The sequence below is a fragment of the Sander vitreus genome, chromosome 12 (genome assembly GCF_031162955.1).
Source record: "Sander vitreus isolate 19-12246 chromosome 12, sanVit1, whole genome shotgun sequence".
Classification (NCBI taxonomy): domain Eukaryota; kingdom Metazoa; phylum Chordata; class Actinopteri; order Perciformes; family Percidae; genus Sander; species Sander vitreus.
Window position 1 is genome coordinate 5,205,652 of NC_135866.1, and position 14,939 is coordinate 5,220,590.

At 39.7% G+C, this 14,939-nt stretch overlaps 1 protein-coding gene across 2 annotated transcripts in view; it reads left to right on the top strand.

Moving 5' to 3' along the window:
• lig1 (ligase I, DNA, ATP-dependent) overlaps nucleotides 1–10,020 on the top strand; it is a 70,842-nt gene extending 60,822 nt beyond the window's left edge. For both annotated transcript variants that reach the window (XM_078263615.1, XM_078263617.1), the window contains exons 25-27: nucleotides 5,051–5,194; nucleotides 6,028–6,120; nucleotides 9,824–10,020. In XM_078263615.1, the coding sequence (XP_078119741.1) occupies nucleotides 5,051–5,194; nucleotides 6,028–6,120; nucleotides 9,824–9,898 (312 nt within the window). In that variant the 3' untranslated portion in view covers nucleotides 9,899–10,020. The remainder of the gene's footprint in view (nucleotides 1–5,050; nucleotides 5,195–6,027; nucleotides 6,121–9,823) is intronic.
• Nucleotides 10,021–14,939: the final 4,919 nt, after the last annotated feature.

Genomic DNA, 14,939 nt, shown 5'->3' on the forward strand with positions numbered 1-14,939 from the left:
TTCCATGGGTATTGAAGCTACAGTAGTCAGTGTTTTATGTTCGCTGCAAAGACAAACTAAATCACCTGGTTAATGCAACGTAATCACGACATCTCCCGGCCATTTTTCACCACAGAAAGCTGCTACCAGCCAGGCTAAAGCTAATATAGTTAGCCTAAAGAAAAAGTCCCAACTAACGTTACGGTTTGGAGCCACGACGCTGGAAACGTAACTCCAATCTACAACAGCCGTCTGTGTCTGATATAACGTAATTTACACTGACTGAAGTGTTCTTGGATACACAGTTTGTTGCTAGTGTGTGACTTGCAGGTCTGCATGCACAGCAAACCACCAATCACAGTCAATGTTGATCAACTTATTAAAAAAACAAAGCAGGCCCCACTAGTCGACCACAACCTGAAATTTAGAGGAAGCAATATGCATACATTATTAATATCATATTAAGTCTGGTTAAAAGTATTATATGAATAGGCTACAATGGTGCCATGTCAGTCAACCAGTGTATTTAACTACCTAATTTCCTTCCACAAAATCACTTCAGAAGAGTAATCACAGCGCTTACTTGCTTTGGTGTTTGTAAAGCATTAAAGTTCAACAAAGAATGGTTCATATTAGAAAAGTTCCTTTTTCATTTTTATTTTCTATGTAGATGCACTCCCCTACAAAATCACCCCAGTAGTTGAGAATGATTTATCATTTTTTATTAGTCATCTTTTTTCATATTGCAATATATATCGCAGAAAAGTTTTTTCCAATATCGTGCAGGCCTACTTTAGGCTTAAAATTTGAAATAATATAAACAATATGATATTCAAACTTTTGACTGCTTTCTTTAATAACTACATAACACAATACTTGTACTTTTACTTTCAGTACTAAACTACTTGCAATACTTGGTACAACAAATGTTGAATACTTTAGTACTTCCACTTAAGTGTGGTGCTTAAAGAGCACTTCAACTCCAAGTAGATTTTTTGATAGAGCACTTGCACTTTTACTCAAGTCTGGGTCTCTAGTACTATTTTCCACTATTTTCTGACATTTTATGGACTAAACGATGAATCCAGACAATAATCAGCAGATGAATTGATAATGACAATAATTGTTAGTTCCAGCTCTAAACTACACCTACAACTTCTGGAAGACAGATTCCTAGTTTATTAGAACGTACTAGAAGTGTTATTTTTGCCTCCATTTCTATTGATTATGTAGAACATTATGATAATGTACATTGCACAGCAGCAGTTTCATCAGTACAACAGGCATGTCATACTCGCCACCGCTGCAGCTTTCCTTCCCTAAGAGAAATAGTTTTAGTTCACTAATGATGTTTATGAGTGCTGTTAAGCTACTGTCAGTGAAACCCAGCACTTCCTGCTCAGATGTTTCACATAGAAAGTCTCCCAGAAAAGGGAATATAGCCTTTGAGTTTTTGGCGTAAGACTTTTATGTAAGAATATGTTATGATGACCCATGTTGTAAGTGATCGCTTTGTTTACTTAAGCGGCCACTGAGAGCCTTCTATTGAGGGACGTTGTAAAATGTCTAGTTTTTTAGGGTTCCCGTGGGGGTCTTAAAAAGTCTAAAATTTCTAAATCAAAATTTTAGGCCTCAACAGTAGAACAGACATGACGGTCATTTTGACCGTTTTGAAATTTAAATGTGTAATAACTTTGCTGAATAAAAAAAGTACAATCCTGCTGGTACCTGACTTTTCCTAAAAGAGTCTATATTTAATTTATAATTATTTTTATACACATTACACAAAAGGCAAAGAAAATACAATCACTTTTACCTATTTTGGCCATACACGGTCATATTGACCGCTCGGATCTTCGTGGTATTGTTTTTAAACTTTTGCACGGTTGAAGATGCATATTGGTTGCTTAGTAACTATCATCGTCTTTGTCAGAGAAAAAAGGCAGCGGCGCACGGTCCGAACAGCGCTGCACACCACAGCAGACACCAAAACGGAGGCAGTGTCAGGTTAGGTTAGGGTATACATGTTAAAATAAGATACTTTTTGATGTTATTTGCCTGTTATGCGTTATGTTGAATGAATTTCCATACCATATTTTTCATTTATGAATGTGGCCTATGAAATAATTATGGTTTACTATGCCATGATATGAATTATTGAAACACATAGCCTATTAGGCCTGCTACTCAAATGTATAATTAAACTCATTAAAATTTACATTTTAGTGTTATTTCGTTTTTCTAAAGATATCCTAACAATACATGCATTAATTTCACAATTAGGTATTTATCATGAGAGATTATAGAGTTTGGAATCTGGCGGTCAGAATGGAATTCCGGCACTTCTAAAAGTCTTAAATTTGCTGAAGTATTGTGTTCTAGGTCTTAACTAATTTCCAACAAGTCTTCATTTTCCTACGTCCATGTAACGCTACCTCCAATGCTTGTTGAAATGTTCCCACAGCCCTTTAGAATGTTTTTTTTATTTTATTTTTTTTTATAATTCTGTTGTGTTGTAGTTCTTTCTGTCGCTAGTCCAAATATAATTTGCTGTATTACGACTACAAATGAAAACATGCAACTTATTTTGCAGCCAATCTAGACACCAGTCCTATAATGCCAATGAGGAAATTGGGGAATTGTTTCAGACAGTGTTTCCGGACTGACTGACTGTTTTTTGATGTCGTGATATAGGTCTTCAATTTCATTCATAATGGTCTTAAAAGTGTTTATGAAACCTGTAGAAACCCTGTTTTCCCACTAAACAAGAAGTCAAGCTTTTCTTTACTTCTTTAGCTTGCCATGATTGCTGCGTAGTCTGTAAAAACTGTGCATTTCCCCCAGCAACAACACCTGTACCTGATTATAATTGCCCTCCTTGAATAAGTCTCTCTACTTGGAGAAGGCTGCTTCGCCGAGTGCTCGGAGGTGTAAATGACAAATATTTGCATATACTGTAAGTGAACTGGCTTCCACACATTTTATAATGAAGGTTTGCGAAATTGCATCGTTTTAATTTTCTAACCATAAAGACAAGAGCCTAGATTGAATGTGGATCAAGTCTAGCTGATGCCTGACCTGTCAGATAAAGCATATCGGCGTTTGGCTAACTGGTGTCGATCAGCAGCCGTGTTTTATAAGACTCTGCATGCCTACCAGCTCACTTGGATAAGAGAGTCACTTGAATGCCTACAGTATAAATAATGTGTGAGAGAAAAGCAGCCCCACTGCTGCTTGAGCCTTCTTTTTCCCCAGCATCACTTAACTGTGACCCAGTTTTGTGGACACTGCAGCAGTCGAGTTAACACAGCGCTGTTCCACAGTCCCATTCGCTGAAACAGTTGTTTAACGCCAAAACATGGTGGGTATCATTTTGAAGAAATGTGACACCTACGCTGACAGAATGATTGCTTGTGTCAGATTTTAAAAAGGCACTATTAAATATTGTAGAAGTTTGCTCACTTTTCCAAATAGAACAGGAACAGTTGTGGGGGTGGGTGGTGGCCCGGGCTCAGCTGCAAGGTTATTTATGATTTTATTTTTTTTATTTTTAGAATATCAGGTAACAAAAAATGTGAATAGCAAAAGGGGTTTCTGAATGAAATCTTTCATGTAGGCGTATGATACTGTGGTTTGAAAAGCAGCCTCTCGTGTTAGCCCTGAGGCAAGCAGGTATGATGTGAATACGAGTGTTGAGACGCTGTGCTGTCTCTCGGGAAGCGGTTGGGAGGCAGCGGCAGGTTCAGCAGGGCAACCAAGGCCTTTCTGTCACTGTCTCTTTATCCGCTTCTCTGTGAATGCATTGCCCTATTTGTTCTACATTGTGAAAGTCTGTTTGTATATACTGTGTGTGTGTGTGTGTGTGTGTGTGTGTGTGTGTGTGTGTATATATATATATATACTATGTTTATTTTACTTTTTCAAAATGTGAGGATTAACTGCTTTTCTATTTCATGTCATCATAAATAGAATATCTTTCCGATATGATACAATACTATATTGTATTGTATTTTAAACACTGAAATTGATTTTGCATTCCCGAGCAGCTCTGCTCAAAAAAAGAAAAGTACACAAAGAACTGGACAACAATTACACATAGTACATCACTTGAGTTTTGTGACATCACTTTAGGCTCTGGGAACTGAGCCTGGCTTTTTTTGAGCCGCTATTTTAAGGCACACTAAACCTTAAAGGGGTGATAGAATGCAAAACCGAGTTTACCTTAATTGAATAACGACAGTTAGGTGGGTAAAATGGGCATACAGAGAACCTCAAAGTCCCATTGACACCTCTTTCCTATGCAAATCTCACAATTTGAAACTGCTGCTGAAAACGGCTGCTCTGTGTACTTCCACGGGAATTACAAAGAAGAAAGTTTGGAAGTTTTTCAAGGATATTGAAAATGAACCACGGTTGTAAATGCAGTGTTCCAGGCTGTACGGGGAATGCTGACACTTTTCACAACTCATTGCGAGCTGCCGGTCGTGGTGCTCCAGGTAAGCGGTAGTTGGTGGTTCAGTTACCCCAGAAAAGGTGACTGTGCGCTGGGTACAGAGCACCGCGAGCTGCCAGTCGTGGAGCTCCGTCAGGTCAGTGGTAGTTGGTGGTGTAGTTACCCCAGAAAAGGTGAATGTGCGCTGAGTACAGAGCACCACAAGCTGCCGGTCGTGGTGCAAGTAAATCTAAATGACAAAACTTACCACTCTGAAGTAGTCATTTCTAATCTACGGGCGACTGGTTGCTCCTCTACATCAGATTCTTCCTCTGATTCAGGCTCAAAGATCAAAGATATACGGTTCAACACCTAATGTCTCCAGCTTCGCTCGTTGTAAACTAACCAATCAGCGCGCAGCTCATCTAAATATTCATGAGCATACCATAAAATTGAAAAAAAACTTGTATCATTCTAGGGCTATTTCACAGGGTTGCATTAGGGCGCATAGAACAGCACCTGGGCCATTTTCAGCCCAACCAATGTTACATACCCTATTCGGAGACCTTAAGGATCAGTGTGAAATACCCTATATAAGCATTCTATCACATTGGTCATTGTCTATTCTCTCTTCTGTAGGAGCACATTCTGCCCAAGCCCCGTGCCTACTACCGCATCGACCAATCAGCAGAGCCCGATGTGTGGCTGGACGCCGTGCAGGTTTGGGAGGTGAAGTGCGCCGACCTGTCGCTGTCGCCCGTCTACAAGGCCGCTATGGGAATGGTCAGTTCAGCCTGTTAACACACACACACACACACACACCCCCCCCCCACCCCCCCTTCCCCCCATGTGTTTCCACTGATACATTCTGCCTGCTATGCTCTGTCGCCTACAATAAAAAGTCACAATTAGCGCCTCGTAATTGAGTTATTAAAAAACGTTGTAAAAGATGCTGGATTTAATGGAACAGATACTTTGACTGCACGCTGGACTCCCAGTCCCAAAGTGCACATAAAGTGTTTGCCATGACATTAACATTATTTAAAGCTCTGAAAACATTTATAGGAAGAAATATTTTTTGCATTTTTTTTTTTATTTTCAACCGTATTTAGTAATTAAAAGATCAGAGTTTAAAGGTGCGAGGTGCTTACTACTTACACTACAGTTTTTGTCCTAGAACTGAAAAAGGGTTTCAAAATCCTTCAATTGAAAAAGTCTTTCTAACCCTAACTGTTAACTAATGGGGATTATATAAGTCTGACAGTCAAAAAAGTGATTCAACACATGTAGGGGTTACTGTTTTTATTCCAGTACTGCTTGTGTGGGCAGCACGGTGGCTCAGTGGTTAGCACTTCTGCCTCACAGCAAGGTTGGCACTGCAGAGTTTGATCCCCGGTCTGGGCAGGGCCTTTCTGTGTGGAGTTTTCATGTTCTCCTCGTATTTGTGTGGATTTCCTCCGGTTGCTCCGGTTTCCTCCCAACATAAAGACATGCATCCTAAGTAACTAGGACTTCATTTTAAATTAGCCGTCTGGCTAACATGTGCATTGTCCTAATCAAATAAATACATCTTACTGTACTGTATACTGACTGTGATCCTGCCTGCCTGCCCTCAGGTGGATCCAGAAAAGGGCATTTCTCTGAGGTTCCCTCGCTTCCTACGGATCAGAGACGACAAGAAGCCCGAGGACGCCACGACCGGAGCTCAGGTACATCAGATCACCCGCACTGGCATGGAACTTGTTGAAGGCTTAAAAAAAATAAAAATTAAAAACAGGCATGTGAAATCAGCAGTTAAGTATAGAATAATGTCAGATACACATTTCAAGCATTACATACCATCTGTAGAGCGTGTGTGGAGGACCAGAAGGCCTAACAGGTCAGCCTTGTGCAATACAATGACTGTAAACCTGTAGAAACGCAACCATATGTTTGCCCGGCCGTGTAACTTGAAGTGCCATGTGGAGAAGGTGCATCGACATCATGTCCACCTTTACAAGAGCGGTCCTGTAAGTAATCTCTAAGGGTGAATAGCACTGCAAGGACGAGCCTTTTTTCACCCTATTGATTCATGTAGTGGCCTCCCACTGCACGGAGAACAAAGCTACAGTATATAACCGCCAGGTAACGCAGCACCTCTGGAGTTCAGTGTTAGAGTCTGGCTAATACATTGTGCGGCAGCAAAAAGTGAGTGAATAATATTTTACAGTAGAGATGTGCAGGTCACCTGGTACCTTCACCTGCATACGCACATACTCAAGCATCCTACAACAAACGCGGCAACCTGTGATTATATTAAACGTAAAGCCCTTATTTTCGTGGCTTTCTCTTATTTTAGCTCAGCAAAGGAATAAACACCACACCTGGTAGAGCCACGATACGTTTTTACCAAGTTTCAATGATTTAAGATGTTTTTCTTTATTTTTGTTTATAATTCCCTGACCTTCTTGCTGACCCACCAGCATATCATTTATGAATAATTCAACCCAACCGACCTGCATTACAAGTCAATGCACAAATCGCTGATGAAATATCTTATACAAACTAATTCTTTAACGTTTTTTTTTGGAGACACGGTTGAGATTCACGTTTTCTCAAACTAAAAATACTGAAACGACAACCAAAAGAATGGGTCTACAACAAACACTGTCATTATTGAAACTAGCAAATCTTTGGCCTTTTTGCTTAAAGAAGTACTGGTATTCAAAGTTTATAATAACAGTTGCTGATGACCGTTTTATTGATAGACTTATCAACTCATTGACTAATTGATTAAGTAAAAAAATTGCCATTTCATAAAAGCAGATCACCTTGGATTCTGTAAAGTTGTGATAGGCATTTGACTGTTGACTGTAATTACTGTCAGTGGTGAAGTATTCAGATCCTTTAATTACTAAACTAATACCACACTGTACAAGTAGTGTCCTGCATTGATGATGTTACTTAGGTATAGGTATGTAAGTACCATCCGGAAAATGTACTTTTAATAATAAAAGTAAAGGTACTCAATACAGGAAAAATCGAGATGTCACCTTTTTCAGCACTTTTTGTTGGCACGTTTGTGTAATAAACGTATTTTATAAACTACATGCGTTTTGTGTGTAAAAATCTTTAGATTTGTAAAGTAACTAAAGCTGTCAGACGAATGTAGTGGAGTAAAAAGTACAATATTTCTCTCTGAAATGTTCTGAGATGTAGCGGAGTAGAAGTAGAAAGTGGCATGAAAAGAAAAGACTCAAGTAAAGTACAAGTACCTCAACATTTGTACTTAAGTACAGTACTTGAGTAAATGTACTTACATTCCACCACTGATTACTGTTGGTACACAGTAATTGCTGTATGTACCATAAATGATGCCAGTGTCCAAAGTCTTTATTAGCAATCCGTTCTGAATCATGCTATCCTGTGCTAACATCTGGACTGACTAGATATCTGAGAATGCTTTTATGTCCGTCTGCGATCCAGAATAAAACAAAATCAGTCAGTCAATTCCTCAGTGGTAGACGTGTCTGTCTACCACTTTGTCCACCAGTTAAGACTCTACTAAAAGTTTTAAGACACGCTCGCCAGCATCAAGCGTTGCCCTGGTTGTCCAAACTCTGACGGACAGCCAGCAGCTTCCTCTTAAAGCCAACCCAGCTATCACACAAGCATTGCACAGTGTTGTGTAACAGCACACTGACATTCTCACAAAGATTTCGAGTTTTGGCCCGAAACATGCCAGTTGGATTCTGTTTTTTATTTTCTTTTTTTACCTGAGCCTAAACAGGTGTGTAACTTTCATAAGGTCTGAATCATATTATAATGTCAACTTTTACTAACTGGAATTAACAGCCATCTGTTAACTGTGGAGTCAGGTTTGTGCTCATTACTGTTAGAAGTCAGGTTGGAACATCGGCTGCATCTAAATGAATCTTCCATCGGTTATCTGGGAGGATGAACACACACTCCTAGTTTCACTTTGTGTGATTTAGCAGACAATTTAAAAGAAGCTTGACCTCATTCAAGTCCAAAGGAGTCAGGGCTGCACAAAGTGTTTTTTTTTTGTTTTTTTTTATCGTCAGCGCGATATTAGTCTCCCATTGCCAGACCAAAGCGCTGCGGCGGAAGGTCCGGCTAGTCCACACAGCATTCTGGGATGGGAGTAAAACATGCTCTGGTTTATTGGCATTTCTTTAAACCAATCACAATCGTCATGGGCGGTGCTAAGCCCTTGGCACAATGATGGTGCCTCTGCAAAAAAAGCCTCGGGATAGAAATTGTTTTGTTGGAACATGTATACGTTCAAAAGTTGTTTTAGTCGTGCAACAGAAAACTCAGATTGGACAGATAGTCTAGTTAGCTGACTATCGCGATATCAACTGCCGCAATAAACACATCGCGAAAGGCTGCGACATATCGCTAATAACATTAAGATTTTTTTGTGTTAATTGAAAGAAAATACAAGTAGAAAACTGCACTTTAAAATGTGACACTGTTTTGTCTCATTCTTTTTTAGTGCTGCCTTTTATGTTTTGTTCAATAAATGAAAGTTGGAAATGATGTCCTTTTCATTTGTTTTAAATTCAACAAGCAATTTGTTGTATTTTAGCAGAATACTGAAAGCAGCAGAACTGAGTACACCTTAATATCTGTATATTTATCGCAAGTAATATCGTTTTCGCATTATTCAACGTTATCGCATATTTTCCTCATGTCGTGCAGCCCCAGAACGCGTTAAGTCCCTGAACACCCACATAGGTGTTTCCAGTGAATCTGGCTGATTAGCCCTTGTCCCAGGACTGTGTGGGTGTGTATATAGACTGACTGACTGACATCTTCCGGAGTCTCCTGTTAGCTTTGTTGCACCTGTTAGGGCAAGACAAAGACACCTTTATCATTCTTATTGATAGCAATGATTTGTGACCTAATAAATTCCCATCTAAGCTCCAGCTCACCTTCAACCTGAGCAGAGGTCTAATCAGCCACAACAACTGAAATCACCTGTGTGTGGGAGTTCAGAGGCTTTAAGGAAACATGCCAGTCAGTTTCAGACTGAGAATAAAAGCTTTACCTTGGTCCCGTCTCCTAGTTTTCCTCCTGACTGTGCCACCGTGCTGCACTGCTGCTGATTCTGGGTGGGCCCTGCTGTTCACACATTACTCATCCCCCGCGCACTCCCAAACCCCGAAGAGCTCAAGTGAACACTACCTCCGTCTCCCAGTTGGCAGCTGGAAGTCACTGACTTCAAAGCACCGTGATATGAATAATCAAACTGTTATTTTTAGCTTTTTCCTCTTCATGTTACTGACCTGACTTCATGATCTTACCCCCCCCTCCCTCCCTCCTGCCGTTTCTTTTTCATGCATGCTTTCTCATGCCAACTCCTTTCCTTCTCTCCGTCTCTTTCAATCTCTGTCCATCTCTTTGCAGATTGCTGATTTGTACAAGAAGCAGCAGCAGATTCAGAACCAGGGTGAGAAAGCTGACCCAGAGGACTACTACTGATCAATTGTAGTCATCAGCAGAGACTAATAAATAATGGCAAATTCAAAAATAATTGTAAATAGCTTCTTTGCTTTATCTAATGTCAAATGAAAATAAAGGCGTTTTGCCAGTTTTAAGCATCATGTCATTTGTGTTATTGATTTATCGAAGCAGCTCCATTTCAGATGCCAAAAAATTGCGTAAAACATCTCGTTTGCATACCATGCACATAAATTCCAACAAGCCCAAATCGATTCAGCAGTTAGAGCATACCTGCTGGTAATAGATCCCTATCAACAATTCACTGTGCAAAAACTGCCAAGTACAACATGAAATGTGTTGGGGGGCATACCAATACTTTGAGCTGGCCTGATTTCTGCTGGAGCACTGAAAAAGTGGCAGCAAAGTGCATTCAGCATGCGTGGTAATAAAAGAACCGGCTGCCTGAAACGTTAGAAGTAGAAAAAGAGCCGGCAGCTGACAGTTGATCAAACAGCAGGACAAAAGGCACTCCCAGCTTGCATTAGATGATGGAAATCTACTAACTGTCCAGCCTGAATCAATCAGAGACTGATGGGTTTGTGTATTTGGGGGGGTTATCACAGGGAGAAGCAGAGAGGATTGTAAAAGTTTTGGCATCGTTATGCTATGTGAGAGGCCATGAGGGTGCTTGTGACTGAAATCGGAACCAGAAAAGGGTTTATTGCCACAGTAAGTTACACCTGTGTGGAATTTGCATTGGTGAATGGTGCGTACATACACAAACAAACTTAACATTCATAAGAAATAAACGATAAATACAGAAATACAATAGAAAAGGAGGCTAAACCACTTAATGTTTGCGTTGTGTTTTTGTCTGTGTGAGCCGTAAGCAATGTATTGCATTTAATGCCAAGGAAAGTGCAGAAAATATTTTGTTGAAAATAGGACACAGGGCGCCTGGGTAGCTCACCTGGTAGAGCAGGTGCCCATGTTTAGGGGTTTGCTCCTCGCCGCAGTGGCCCGGGGTTCGACTCTGCCCTGCGGCCCTTTGCTGCATGTCATTCCCCCCTTCATGTCTTCAGCTGTCCTATACAAATAAAGGCCTAAAATGCCCCAAAAATAATCTTAACAAAAAAAAGTGTGGACTGCTTGAGAATTTTGCTTTGCTTATTGAAACAGAACAACCGAACTGCATTAAAAATACAAGGAAGTATTGGACTGCCAACTGCTCATATCACTGCTAACAAACCGATCCTATATCTTTGAGCAGCTTAGTATCTGCTGTAGGGATGGTTTTATCAGTCAGTCATTCACCATTTTTTAATTTATTTTTATTTTTTTTATTTGACCTTTTATTTAACCAGGAAGAGACTTATTGAGATTAAAAATCTCTTTTTCAAGAGTGTCCTGGCCAAGACAGGCAGCAGTACAACCACACATACAGTACATACAAACACAAAATATGCAAAAACGCCAAAAAACAAAACAAAGTCTTTCAAAGTCAACCACAATCCTAAACACATCATTTTGGTTTAGGCTGGAATATCTGAACATCTACTTAATTGTTTACAGACATTCATAGTCTCCAGTGGATGAAGATTTTCTTAGCGCCACCATGAAGTTAACATTTATGGTTTTGAGTGAAGTCTCTCAACAACTATTTGATTGATTGCTTTGAAATTTGGAGCACACATTCATGTCCTTTATTAGGCTGAATTGTAATCCGTTGTTCTGATCCTTTTTTTCTTCTAGCACCATCATCAGGTCACCATTTCACTCCAATACTTTGGTTTATACGTAGCCCCTAAGGGGACATGACTTTCTGGTCACATGAGAAACTTTGTTGCGCACGCAGAAAATCTTGTGCTCAAAAGAAACCAATCTAAGGCTAGCAAAATTATACAAAGTACTGCTAAGGTTATGTGACTAAAGTTAATATTTCACATACACCAGACCATAACCGATTATTGCCTACTGATGTTACTTGTTGATTTTCCACTCGCTGTTTTTTTTTGTTTTTACCTTTTGTCTGTAGTGTTCAGACTCCACTACATCCAGGAAGGGGCTTTTTAAGAGCAGATACAATAAAAAGGGAGTTCATATTAGGGCTGTAACAATAGCGATATGAAACCGAAATCTCAACACTCAGATCCACGAACCTGTGTCGCGGTGTGAGAAGGCAGAATCGTGACACACCCCTTCCAACTCCCAGAGTTATCCTTCCTGTCCAGATCCAATGCTACCACATCTTTAAATTACTATTAGTATTAGTCGTTTTGGTGCCTTATTTTTTTTGGGTAAATTTAGCTAACTGTAAAGACAGCCAAACGGGGGGAGGGGGGGAACACCGGTAACGGAGGTGTAACGTTACGAATGGCCGCTGTTCTGACTCGGGTGCCTGGGTCTGTTTCCTGACGGTTCAGTAAACTGCCGTTAGCGTCCTTAGCACCGGAGTTAAGTGCTGACCGGGTTTGGATTGCTGTGTAATGATAGCGGCTGGCTGCTAGCTGGCTCGGGGCTGACTGTGGATGTGTCCCCTGTTGTCAGCTCTCATCCCGACTGAAGCCTTGCAGCGCCGGGAGAGTGAGGCAGACAGACAGGGGTGTGCTAGCTGGCTAAATTACCATTAGATTTAATCGTCTATACAGTTAACGTTTCTGATGAATTTGTGGCTTATCCCAGAGTTGTTAACCGTGGTCAAAACAATCATACTAAAAATAACTGAGCGTGTTGAACGATGTCGTGATCTTATGTTACCCTTTAAGAATTAGCTAACGTTATAGACCTAGCATTAGCTACTTTTATAGTAGGCTTAAGTACTTAAAGCAACACCAAAGCACTTTTCCTCTTCAGTCCCCCTACAGGTTGGAAGCGGAATTGTCCATTACCGTTACCATTATTCTTATGTCTCATTCGAACTACAGATCCGCTACCCGAACTGGCAAACTTGCAGAGTGCGGTTATAGTCCATAGAGGGCCGCAAAGCGAATGCGAAGTGCATTCAACCCTGTTACGAGTTGATGAACGACTGAAACGATTTTGAAAACATTATTTTAAGGTACAAAAGAATCTTTGGTGTTGGATCGATCGATATTGAAATCAATCAATATCAATAAATAAGGTCTCTGTTGTATAACTGTGTTGCAAAGTGGCATGTAATCAATGACAAAACGATGCCATGCGGCAGAATCTTTTTTTTTAAATTACGTTTACTGAGTAGAACTCAATATTGAAATCACGATTATTTAACAAGATAACTCATTAACTTTCGGAAAGGAAACAGTTGAACAAATCAACACTGAAAATACCTTGAACTGTGAAAGTTCCCTTCATACTTTTCCCGTTGAACTCCCTTAAAATAAATAATACAGAAGATGTATTCAAATGTTTCAATAGTATTAAATGATCAACACAAAATAAGAGTTTACTTGCATTGTTATGTGCAAAATAATCCTTATCGATTACATTGTTTTTGTGATCATTTGGAGCTGAAATTGAGATCAAAATCTGATAATTTCACAGGCTTTTTTATCAGATTAGATTAGATTGACTTTAATGATCCCAAATTGGGAAATTTCTGTGCTACAGCAGCAAAATATCAGACAAAGCACACATACAGAATATACAAGAAATAATAAATAGGGTAGAATGCAACTATTCAAAGTTCAAAGTGGTGAATAAAAATGTACAACCTACATAAAAAGTATTTATAAAGATGTAAGTAAAACCAATGCTTGTGCAAGTTGCACTATGGTGCAGTATTGTGATATATATGAATCTTATCTAACACTCTTTACGTTTTACTGCCTGTGGTAGGAATGATTTCCTATAGTGATCCGTGTGACACCGAAGCTGTTGGAGCCTCTTCAAGTCAAGTCAAAGTATACTTTATTATCCCAGAATTGGGAAATTTGTTTGGTCAAAGTGCAGCACATTTAAGATATATGTATATAAGTAGGTACCCCCCACCTGCACACTTACACACACACAAAATAACATTTAGGAATACATAGTTAAGTATGGACACAACTCACAGCCTTCCCCCACTTACACTTCAATCAATCAATCCATCAGTAGCAGACTTGAAGGCAACATTCCAAATTAGTTAAAAAAAAGAAGTAAAAAAACAATAAATGAGAAACACAGTGTTACCAGAGTGGACAATACACTCTTGAGTCTTGTCTTGAGTCTTTCATTAAAAAGTCTAATAGCAGAGGGGACAAATGACACGCTAAACCTTTTGGTTCTAATTGACCCTTGTAGCAGCCTACGATTGCTGAGTTGGAACCGCCCATATAAGGGGTGGGTAGGATCCTTAAGAATCTGCTCAGCCTCACTAACAATAAGATCTGACCATAGCTGAGTGACTGACGTCTGACTACATCCAATAATTTTGCTCGCTGTCTTTACCAAACGCTGCAATTTATCTTGGTCTTGTTTGCGCATGTTCCCAAATACACAGACTAAGCCAAAGGACAATATGCTCTGAAGGACTGTTTTATAAAACAATTCTAAAATAATACAGTCCACTTGAAAGTAGTTAAGCTTACATAAAAAGAACATCCGCTGTTGTAATTTTTTTATTTACCTTAGACGTAGTACATATATCAAATGAGTTGGGCATCAATTTCAATGCCTAGGTATTTGTAGCTACTAACCCTCCCAATTGGTGTGTCATTAACAATGCTGTTAGGGATCTCACTTTTATGACATCTAAAATCAATGACCATTTCTTTTGTTTTATTTCCATTAACAGCCAGGAAGTTATCTTTACACCATTTGGTGAAGTTACTCACCTCTTCCTCAAAGCTGGTTAGGTCAGGTATCAGGTTTCAAATACCCCACAATGGCAGTATCATCCGCATATTTGAAAAAAGTATGTGTGGATGTACTTGCTCGGCACTCATTAGTATAAAGTGTGTAGCGTAGAGGGGACAAAACACACCCCTGAGGGGCTCCGGTATTAATGGCCTGCAGGTGGAGGTGACTGAATTAAACCTAACCTGTTGTGTCCTATTTGTTAGAAAACTGTTTATCCAAATTATGAGCTTTTGGTTAACCCCTAGCTCTGCCAGTTTGG